Source organism: Neomonachus schauinslandi, chromosome Y (genome assembly GCF_002201575.2).
Source record: "Neomonachus schauinslandi chromosome Y, ASM220157v2, whole genome shotgun sequence".
In the NCBI taxonomy this organism is placed as follows: Eukaryota; Metazoa; Chordata; class Mammalia; order Carnivora; family Phocidae; genus Neomonachus; species Neomonachus schauinslandi.
The window spans coordinates 4892052-4904404 of record NC_058420.1 but is presented as its reverse complement, the minus strand read 5'-3'; the positions used below and the strand labels follow the sequence as shown (position 1 = coordinate 4904404).

General features: G+C 38.1%; 1 protein-coding gene across 1 annotated transcript in view; it reads right to left on the bottom strand.

Moving 5' to 3' along the window:
- Positions 1 to 9887, bottom strand: part of LOC110580822 (serine protease 55-like) — a 15138-nt gene extending 5251 nt beyond the window's left edge. The window contains exon 1 of the mRNA XM_021690474.1: positions 9796 to 9887. Within this exon, the coding sequence (XP_021546149.1) occupies positions 9796 to 9853 (58 nt within the window). The 5' untranslated portion in view covers positions 9854 to 9887. The remainder of the gene's footprint in view (positions 1 to 9795) is intronic.
- Between the last annotated feature and the right edge of the window lie 2466 nt (positions 9888 to 12353).

Genomic DNA, 12353 nt, shown 5'->3' with positions numbered 1-12353 from the left:
CCATGATGTGACTCTGGATGCACCAGCGTCTGTCCAGGGATTTACTGCTGGAGGTACAGCTTGGGTCCATGATGTGACTCTGGAAGTGATAATCTCTGTCCAGGGATTTGCTTCTGGAGGTACAGCTTGGGTCCATGGATTGACTCTGGAAGTGATAATCTCTATCCAGGGATTCATAGCAAGAGCCTGACTCTGAGTTAGTGCTGTGACTGTGTCACTCTCAAATTGTGTCCAAGGTTTAACCACTACAGATTGAATTTGGGTGAATTGTGGGAATATTTCAACAGTAGACCAAGGATTTACTGTTTTGGCTTGGGTCCAAAATATATCTGATGAAACTAATATCTGTGTCCAAGGTTTTGCTCTTGAAGATTCATCCAGGGCCCACACTGTGACTGTATCTGCTACAGACTCTGTCCAGGGATTTAATGCTGGAGATTCAGCCTGAGGCCACAGTATAATTGTATCAGCTACAGCCTGTGTCAATGAACTTACTGCAGGATATTCAGCTTGTATCCATGGCACGACTATGGAAGCTACAGGCTCCATCCAAAGATTTACTTCTGTAGATTCAGTCTGAGTCCACAATGTGACTACACTAGCCTCAGGCTCAACTGATGGTTTTAGGGCTGGAGATTTGTACTCTGATTCAGACTGTGTCCAGGGATTTACTGCCAGAAATTGAACCTGAGTCCAAGTACTTACTGATGGAGATTTAGTCTGTGTCCATTCCGTGACTCTATAAGCTATAGGTTGTGTCCACTGATTTACAGCTAGAGATTCAGCCTGGGTCCACAGTGGGACTACGGAAGTTATAGCGTCTATGCTGGGAATTAAGGGTGGAGATTCAGACTGAGTCCACGTTTTGACTGTACCTGTTTCAGTGTCCAATGTTTTGGACAACTGCTGTGTCCAAAGTTTTACTTCTGAAAATTGAGATTTGGTGCCTGGTGTGACTGTATCAGATTTAGTCTCTATCCAGGGCTTCATGGTTGGAAAAAATCCCATGGTCCATGGCATGGCTGTTTCAGAAACAGCCTCTGTCCAGGTATTTTTTTCTGGTGATTCATTCTGAGTCCATGGTGTGACTGTGTTATTTTCAGGCTGTGTCCAGGTATTTACTGCAAGAGATTCATCCTGGATCCACAGTGTGACTGTAACATTTCCAGGTTGTGTCCAGAGATTTACTACAGGAGATTCAGCCTGGGTCCATGCTGTGATTGTGTCAGTTTCAGATTGTGTCCAGGGATTTACTGCTGGGGACTCATCATGAGTCCACGGTGTGATTGTGTCAGCCAAAGGCTGTGTCCAAGGATTTACTTTTAGAGATTCACTCTGAGTCCACTGTGTGATTGCATCAGTTTCAGACTGTGTCCAGGGATGTACTAGAGGTGATCCAGCTTGGTTCCACAGTAAGATTGTATCAGATACTCCCTGTGACACAGACTTTATTGCTAGAGATTCAGCCTGAGTCAGTGTTTCCATTGTGAAAGCCACAACCTCTGTCCAGGTTTTTACTGATGGAGACTGATCCTGAGTCAATAGTGTTACTGTGAAACCTACAACATCTATCCATGGATTTACTGCTGCAGATCCAGCTTGATTCCATGGTAATACTGTGGCAGCTATAGCCTCTATCAGTGGATTTACTACTGGTGATTTTGTCTGGGTCCATGGTGTGACAGTGAAAACTACAGTCTCTGACCAGGGATCTACTACTGGAGTTTCAGTCTGGGTCCATGATGTGACATCAGCTGAAGGGTCTGTCCAGGTCTCTACTGCATGAAATTCATCCTCAGTAAATGATGTGACTGTATCTGATACAGTTTGTGTCCACTGATTTATGGCTGGAGGTTCACTCTGGGTCCACTGTATAACACTATCAGATATACGCTCTGTCCAGGAATTTAGTGCTATAGAATCAGTCAGGTCTACATCAGCTATAGACTGTGTCCAAGGATTTTCTGCTGGAGATTCAACCTGGGTCCATGGTATAACACCATCAAATACAGTCTCAGTCTCTGTCCAGGGATTTACTGCTGGAGATTCAGCCACAGTCCATGGTGAAACTATTTCAGCTATAGGTTGTGGCCACAAATTTACTCCTGGAGTTTCTGCCTGGGTCCAAGTTGTGACTGTACCAGTTTCAGATTGTGCCCAGGGATTTACTTCTAGATTTCCTTTTTTGGTCCACATTGGGGCACTATCAGTTTCATACTGTCTCCAGGAATTTCCTGCTAAAGATTCTGTCAGAGTCCATGTTGTAAGTGTATGAGTTTCAGACTTTTTCAAGGAATATAATAATGGAGACTCATTCTGAGTACATAGTGTGACTGTATCAGCTACAGGCTGGGTCCAAGAATTTACTGCTAGAGATTCAGCTTGAGTCCATTGTGTGCCTGTCCCAGCTACAGTATCTATCCAGGGATTTACTGCTGGAGATTCAGCCTGTGTCCACAGTAGGACTGTGTTAGTTTCAGACTGTATCCAGGGATTTACTGCTGGGGACTCAGCCTGCATCCATGGTGTATCAGCTACAATTTTCACCCAAGGAAGTACTTCTGAAGGTTCACCCTGGGCCCATTGTGTGACTGTATCAGCCATAGGCTTTGTCCAGGGATTTACTGCTAGGGACTCAGCCTGGGTCCATGATATGACTGTATCATTTTCAGACTGTATCCAGGGATTCACTGCTGGAGATTCAGACTGTGTCCAGATGGCTGTGTCAGCTATAGTTTTTGTTGAGGAATTTATTTCTGAAGGTTCACTCTGGTTCCACTGACTGACTGTATCATCTACAGGCTGTGTCCAGAGATTTGCCACCGGCAGTTCAGGCTGAGTCCACTGTGTGACTGTACGAGACAAAGGATAGGTCAAGAGCCTTTTTCCTGGAAATTCAGTCTTTGCCCATGTTGTAACAGTATCAGCTAAAATATCTGTCCAATGATTAATTGCTGGAGCTTCTCCCTGTGTTGAGAGTATAACTGTTTCAGTTTCAGACTGTGCCCAGGGATTAACTTCTGGATTCTCAGCCTGTACCCATGCCCATGGTATTGATGTATCAGCTTCATTTTGTGCCCCGGGATTGATTATACCCACATCTGGCTGAATCCAAGGTATTGTGTCCGATTCAGATTGTGTCCAGAATCTAACTTTATCACCTTCAAGCTCATCCCAGGGCCTTACAGTGTAAATGTCATGTTGTATCCAGGATCTTAGCTTGTCTGCCACAGGTTGGTTCCAGGGCCTAACTATTTCTGTTTTGGACTGTATCCAGTGGTGAGCTACTTGGGATACTGGCTCTGTCCACGTTGTGGGTGTCTCCACTTGAGTCTGGAACCAATGTCTGACATTGTCAACCTCAGATTTAGTCCAAAGCCTGGCTATGTCACCTTCAGGTTGGGTCCAGGAATGGACTGTTTGAAATTCTGTCTCAGTCTGAGGTTTGAATGTATGCATTTGAGTATACAACCAAGATCTGACTCTATCAGCTTCAAGCTCAGACCAGGAAATGGTTGTTTGAGATTCAAGTTCATTCCATGTTTTGACTGTATTGGTTTGTATTTGCAACCAAAATCTAGCTGCATCAGCTTCAGGCCCTGTCCAGGGTATAATTGTATTAACTTTAGACTGAGTCCAGATTCTGAATGTCAATGCTTCAGGCTTCATTGATGGTTGGATGCTACCAGCTTCGGACTGAGTCCATGGTCTCACTATGTCAACTTCAGGCTGAGTCCAAGGGTAGAGTGTTTGAAAGTCTGGCTGAGACCTTGCTCTCATTTGATTAGACCGAGTCCAAAACCAGGATCTGGCTATACCAGCTTTCGGCTTGTTCCCAAGTTTGACTGTTTCAATTTCAGTGTGTGTCATGGATCTAATTATATCTGCTTCTGGCTGGGTCCAATGTTTGTCTTTACCATTTTCAGTCTGGACTCCAGGTCTGACTATTTGAAACTTAGGCTGAATCCAGTGTCTGATTCTTTCAGTTTTAGTCTGTAACCATGGTCTGATTATATCTGCTTTCAGCTGAGTCAATGGTTTTCCTGCCTGGGTTTCTGGCTGGGTCCAGGTTTGGATTATGTTAGCTTCAGGTTTAGTCCAGGGCCTGGTTGTATCAGCTTTAGACTGAATAAATGGCTTAATTACACTTGTAATAGTATGTATCAAAAACCAGGTTGTATCTGCAGTTTGAATCTGGGGTTTGACCATAAAAGATTCATGTTTACTCAATGGACTTACTCTATCCATTTGACTTGAGGCTTTGCTCAGACTGGTCTTATATTGTGCCCAAGACTTAATAGTGTTGCTTGCAGATGGAACCCAAGTAAAAGGCATATTAAGTGCTGAAGAAGTCCACAATTGAGCTGACTTAGATTCAGGGACAATCCAGTATTCATTAGTCTTTTCTGTAAGTTCTGGGGATCCATCTAAATTTAAGACTGACTGAAACCAGGGTTCCAACGTAAGCATTACTGTAGGATACTGAGATCCATCTGCATTTAGTGTGGAATGGGTCCAGAATTCATTTTTATTAACTGTTAAAGGAACCCATGTATTCAAGTTAAAAGTTACTGGTTTAAAAGCAGTGTGAACTCCATCAACTACATGGTGTATTTGGCTTCCAATATTCTCTTCACTCGATTGGATCTGCATCACTGTTCCTGTTTTATCAGGTACAGAATGTGTCCAAGGTCCAATGTCAGGGGTAATTTCTAGCCAGGGTCTAGTTAGAAGTTGACCGTGGAAAGGAACCTTACTAGACCGAACTTGAAACTGTACAGTATTAACCCCAGAAAGAAGTTGGGATCCATCTATGCCACTTGAGAACAAAACCCAGGATATAGCAGAATTAACTAATGGTAGAGTATGAAGCCCAATTATACCAGCTAACGGATTAACCCAGGAGTTTACTGAATTGGTCATAGTTTGGTATTGATATTTCATTGTATCTTTCTGAGGAAGGTCCCAGCATATAGATTTATCAGATGTTGGAGGCTTTGGGGGTCCAGAGAGAACCAAAGTTTCAGAAGTACCAGCTATTGGGGTATTCCAGGGCTCAGAAATATCAGAAGGATCCCGCTGTTTGGTAACAAGAGATGTCCAAGATTGTATCATTGGGAATTTGCTAGTTGAGGAGAGCTGACTAGTTTGAAGGTGTAACTGTCTACTGCCAGGAAAAGAGTCTCTATTATTTAAATGAAAAAATATGGGAGGAGGATTCCGGCGCTGTCTGTTCAGTGGGAAAGTGCCTAATCTCTTCCATGACTGTACAGAGAATCCATGGGAGGTCAAAATGGTAGTACCCCTGTTCAGGCTAAGCCTATCTTGTGGACCATGTTCTACCCCAGGAGTAAAACTGCAGGGGAGGGAAAAAATAGGATCCAATGGCTTCTGAGATGTCTTGATAAGCCGTTTCATCCAAGATAAATATGGGGCTGTCTTGATGACAAGAACAGGGTTATAACAGGCCATTGAGGATTCACTGACCAGGCCTACCAGTTCCCAATGGTTGCCTAAGAGGCAGAGAACAGGACTACCCTGCTGTACCTGAATGAGGAAAAAAAGATAAGTCATATTTATATGGGATGAAAGGCAGACAAACAAACACAAATAGTAAGCATATATTAAAATACATGTAACATAAGTTATATGTAAATATATAATATATATTAATTATAAAATATATGGCTACACATGTATGTCATAAATAATATTTATATATTATATATATTATCTATAAATACACTGAAATACATAAGATTTATATATTTTTCTACCATATATCCATATGACATGGTGAACAATAATAAATGTTACCTGGTACATACTTCACAAAGCTCAGGAATAACTTACACACACATAAGTGTAACTCAATTTAAAGGAGAAAAACCAAATTACAGAGGATATTTAGAGAAACCTCCCAAACTCTAAATAGCAATTACATATTCAACATTCTTTATTTGGATATCACTTATTCCCTTTGCTGAGTATTTCTAGGCAGGGCACAACTTATACAATCATATGTAATGACTGTGTTTATCCTTATCACCTCCACGTCATTACTCTGGTTCAAGTTGTCATCATTTATTATCAAGCCATTATTATTTCTGCTATTCTCTCACACCCAAACTTATTCCATGCTTTGTTCTCTTCCTGGCAGGCAGAATGATATTCAGAGTAAAATCCAAAGGTGTTATTAATTAGTTTCTGATCTCAGCTCAACATTTTTCCTTTGTTCATTTTGGTACCATCGTATTTGTTTCATTCTTCACAGAAATTTTTCCACAGTAGTATCCTCTGCCTGGAATTGGCTTCCCTCATGGGATTTACTTGGGTTGATTTCTCAAGGGCTTTAGGTTTTTGGTCAAATAGAACATTTTTAAAGATCTTCTGCATTTCTCCTATTCTAATAGCACATTTTCATTATTTTGCTATCACCAATTGTATTCTTGGGAAACAATTGTTAACTTGGGAATAAGCTTCATGTGGATAAGGATAATTATATGCTTTTTTAAACTGCTAAATTTTAGCATAGCACCAAATCATATTTAGGTGCTCAATATTTAATGAATGAATGTTTCCTTATTGTTTTTGCAGTTCATGCCAGACCATTTTGAAGGAATAAATATGAAGAGTACAAAGGTACTTTAATAGAATTTGTTGGTTAGATTTCTAAATAAATCTGACTTCTTTAATTTAATTTTAAAGGCCATCTTTCATACCACCTTCCAGAACAGAAAATATTTGATTCTTCTAAAATGTATTTTTTTTTTTTTTGCATTAAATTCTTTCTGTGACTGCAAGGGCTTCAGCAATCAAGTCCAGGCACCATTACTTCATAATTGGTCCAAAGCAATTTTCTTTTTTCATTTTAAAATATTTTTCTTACCATCGTGTGCCCCCTACAAATTTTACCACTCAAATATTTTCTATGCATTAAATGGTCGTTACATTTGCACATCTTATCTCTATTGTGAAGAGCTACTTTCCTCTCAAAATTTTAAGTATGCCCTTCATCAGCCAAATGTAGATATAATTGTTATCTCCACTGTTCACAATAAAGATTTCTATAAGAACATTAACAAAATTATATTTTCACTAAATTACTACACTACTCACTCCTTTCAAATCATAAACTCTGGTGACTGGGCCCAGAAAATCAGGATTTTTTAAGAAATGGGACCAGGCCTGTTTTCTCTCTGTACCCTATCAATTTGTAACCTTGTCTCTCTTAATTTCAAATTTCTCAAGTATTTGTTTCAACTCTTTTGTCTTTTGGGCTTGACAAAGTTTTGGCAATATGTTTGTTAAGAAGAATTTGATACCACCCATATCCCTTTTCCATCACAAATTTTAACATCTTCCTTATTTGTAAATTTCAAACGTTTTTACTTTTGCCTCTCTTACTTTTTTGCCTTAATTTCTTTGTAGCCATTTGTGACTTCTTAAATTTTATCTGTTATAAACTAAATATTACTACATGTAATATATAACACAAATATTGCTACATGATCTTCTAGGTTGAGCTTTGGGAAAAAAGGCCACAATACTGTTTAAAAATATATATTGGTAGCAGGTACTCCTCATCACTAATTCAGTTACAATATTTTTGTAGCTTCAGAATGGAGAGATAATAATTATACCTCATAATTTAAGACTTTTAAGTACTCAGTTTGTATTTGTAAAACTGAGTCCTATTTGTATTCTAATAACCCAATCCAAGGATAATCTATTCTTCCCATTGCTTTGAATATATTTTAGCAAATTTTCTAATTCTGAAATTTTATTGATGTAAATATTCCTGCTTTATTTGTGACCTTAAGAATAAATATATCTTTGTATCTTTGACATAATGTATGTATGATTATATAATCACATAAACATTACACCTGTGGATTACATGTGAAAGTAAAGAAACTTTCTTTTTTATTAAGGAAGAGTCGACATGTTATCTAATCCTCTTAAATTTTTAAGTGTACAGTGTAAGATTGTTAACTATATACACTAGGTTGCTCAGCAGATCTCCAGAACTTATTCACCTTGCATAAATGAACTTGTATCCATTTTATATTTTACATATATTTTTACATCTCCCCCCCAGTGGTAACTCTGCCCTTATACAGTAAGTACCCAGCAGTCTTCTTGTGGCTGACTCCAGATGCATAAATTGTTAATTTTAGTCAGGTGGATATGTTGATGGCGGCAGAATGAGAGGTCCAGCAGCTTAACTGACAGCTTTTTGATACTGGTTCCAAAGTTATTGTGGTCTGAGGGAATAGAGATAGAAAGGACTATGAGATATGGGTTATTATATTATTATAATTTATTACTAGGTTGGTATAACTTTCAATCTTTTAATCACAAAAAATTACTAAGATACTCTGACTTTTCCTTTCCTGTCATCTTATCTTATACACACTTATTTCATACTTTCTTATATATTTTAGCTGTTCCTAAATCCCTCTTAAGAAGCCTTCCTTCCAGTCTGGGGCCCCGGGGCGGGGGCCTCTGAGAGGCCGAGAGGGGACCCCAGCGTTTCCCTGGGCAGCCCTAAATCCCTCTTAAGTAATAGAACACAGAATATTGTAACTCATGATATTGTTACCTTACCTTCTTCACTCCATGTGAAGTGGAGTAATATGGACTTAATTATTTACAAGATTTTTAACATCCTATTTTATTTTTACATTGTTTTGCTTTGTTTTTTCTATATCATTGTATGAGCTACATTTATGATATGACAGAACATGACTCTTGCACTTACTCTGATATTGGTATACCCTGCAGTGTCTGTACTGGCAGTTATAACAGCTCTTCCAGAAGATGTTATAAGTGTGGAAAAGTGGTATTTTCTGCCCCCTGATAGGGTACTGTAGGAGGATGACTCCTATGTCTCCTTTGACTGGATCCATTCCAACTTGTGGATCAAAACTGGGGTGCAGGCATATTTTATGGCCAAGTAAGATATCTTCTTCATCAATGACTCCTGAAATGTCAGAGTCCAAATGTTTCCTAAAGGAATAGAAAAGAAAAGAAGAGCATAATGAAATTAAACTGAGAAAAACATTTCATTAAACTTCATTTAATCTGAAATGTTAATGTAATCCAACAAATTTTTGTAAACTGATGCTCTACATTACACACTGAATAGAATTTGACTTTTAGAACTCCAAGCTTCATTTTTAGTATGTTATTTTCCAAAGACAAAGTTCCTTGAATGCATCAATATCCAATGCAAATAAAATTAATTTGACAAATATAAAATGTATATGTAACTATGATCCCTTTATCACGATTCTAGCTATACTTACAGTTTATTCAGACAGCTGGCTGTGGAGAGGATCCACCACCGACTCAGAATAACTCCCTGGCAGGTTTTAGCCATGGACACTAGCCATGGGATGTTGCTGGACGTTGTCAATGGGGCAATCATTGGGGTCAATGAGCTTAACCTCTGCTTTTGAGAATTGGGTACTAAAAGGCCAGATAGGGAGGAGAAGAGGTAAATATAACATGAAAAAAAATCTTGCTGAATGATTATTGAGATTTGTCATCCTAACTTTCATTTGTTGAAAGATGTGAAATAAGAGAATATAGAGAAGAATGGGAAACATAAATAAAAGTGGCAAAATGTAAGATTAGGTAAAAGACAAGCATGAATAAGAAGTAGGAAATGAGATAAACATCAAGGAGAAAAACAGAAGACATTTTTAAAAGTTAAGAAAAATAAAAAATATTTTCCCCAGTAATAAGACAAACAGAGGAGAAAAAAAATCCCAATTATCTGTAACTTACCACCACAGCAGTGAAAAAACAGTCCCCAAAACTGGTAGAAGCAAAGTGGAGATCTCATGTTGGCTCAAGTGGACGTGAATGCAAGATAGGGTTCTAGTCGAGTAGCTGCCAGGGTTGAGACTGAAATTATAGCCTACAGAATGTCTGACATCATAATACCTACTTATGAGATAACTGCCTTCTTCTATTATGATCACCCAACTAGAAATGTTACCCATATTTACTCAAGTTAAATGTAACTTAAAAATTGAAACAAACTTTTATTTAGTTCAATATTGACTTTCATTTTTGGAGTGAGACAATGAAATATCTCATTCCCACACTTTGTAAAGAATATAATCTATTTGGCATTACCATGTAGCTTTACTTACCTGCCACATATACATACTAATTAAAACAATTAGACCCATATGATCTAACACAGAAGTTTATGAAATACTGATCAATAATAGTTTAAAATAACTTACAGATCAGTATGAAAATGATAGAAACTACAATTGTAGAAAATTATCTCAAGAGCTACAAACACTTCTCTCTGATGACAACCTCGGGCAAAGAGCAACAATTCAATAAATATTTACCTACTCTCATATGGAGTGTGCCATAAGTTGAACACATAAATCTGAGGAGAAGCAGCCTTGGCCTTCCTAAGTTTTTTAATTCAGTGGAGGAATATATTAGTTAAGGTTAGTTTCTGCTGGACTGGACAGAAAATATAAAATCAATTATATAAGAATAAATATATATTTCATATGATAGGACTCATGAGATTTTATCAGTTCTTTCTAGCCTTCTGGTCAGCAATTTTACTATTTGAATTCCATCCTGAAAATGCCTAAAAAATGCTTTATCTCTACCATGTCCTTGTTCAAAACAGCAATTAAAAACACAGAAAAGAGGGCAAAGGCAAAATCTAATGTCTTCCATTTAAGTCTCTTTATTCCATTTTGAGTCTATTTTTGTGTGTGGTATAAGGAAATCATCCAGTTTCATTCTTCTGCATGTGGCTGCCCAATTTCTCAACACTATTTATTGAAGAGACTGTCTTTTTTCCATTGGACATTCTTTCCTGCTTTCTCAAAGGTGAGTTGACAACAGAGTTGAGGATCCATTTCTGGGCTCTCTATTCTGTTCCATTGATCTGTGTGTCTGTTTTTGTGCCAGTACCATGCTGTCTTGATGATGACAGCTTTGTAATAGAGCTGGAAGTCTGGAATTGTGATGCCGCCAGCTTTGCTTTTCTTTTTCAAGATCGCTTTGGATCTTTGGGAGTCTTTTCTGGTTCCATACAAATTTTAGGTTAGTTTGTTCTAGCTCTGTGAAGAATGCTGTGGTATTTTGATAGGGACTGCATTAAATGTGTATGTTGCTTTGGAAACTCTGGGCATTTTAACAATGATTTTTATTCCTATCCACAAGCATGGAATATTTTTCCATTTCTTTGTGTCCCTTTCAATTTTTTTTCAGAAGTGTTCAACTTTTGCAGAGTACAGATCTCTTTCCTCTTTGTTTAGGTTTATTCATAGGTATCTTATGGTTTTTGGTGTAACTGTAAATGGGATCAATTTCTTTTTATGAAATTTCCTTTTTTATTATGTTCAGTTAGCCAACATATAGTACATCATTAGTTTCTGATGTAGTGTCAATGAGACCTTAGTTGCATATAACACCCAGTGCTCATCACAACATCTGCCCTTCTTAATACTCTAGGGAAGAACACAGGCAGCAACCTCTTGAACCTTGGCCATATCACCTTCTTACTACACACATTTCTGGGGGCAAGGGAAACAAAACCAAAATGAACTTTTGGGACTTCATCAAGATACAAAGTTTCTGCACAATGAAGGAAACAATCAACAAGCCAAAAAGGTAACCAATGGAATGGGAGAGGATATTTGCAAATGACATATCTGATAAAGGGCTAGTATTCAAAATCTATAAAGCAGTTATTAAACTCAATACCCAAAGAACAAATGATCCAATCAAGAAATGGGCAGAAGACATGAACAGAAATTTTTCCAAAGAAGACATGCAGACGGCCAAGAGACACATGAAAAGATCCTCATCATCACTCATCATAAGGGAACTACAAATGAAAACTACACTGAGATATCACCTCACACCTGTCAAAATGGTTAACACAAGAACCAACAGGTGTCAGTGATGATGCAGAGAAAGGGGAACTCTCTTAAACTCTTTGTGGGAATGCAAACTGGTACAGCCACTCTGGAAAACAATATGGAGGTTCCTTAAAAGGTTAAAAATAGAGCTACCTTATGACTCAGTAATTGCACCTCTAGGTACTTATCCGAAGGATACAAAAACACCAATTTAAAGAAGCACATCCACCCTAATGTTTACAGCAGCATTAAATTCAAAAGCCTAACTATGGAAAGAGCCCTAATGTCCAATGAGTAATGAATGGACAAGGAAGATGTGGTATACATACAATGGAATATTATCTGCCATCAAAAATAATGAAATCTTGCCATTTGCAATGACATGAATGGAACTAGAGGGTATTATGCTAAGCAAAATAAGTCAGTCATATGTGGAAT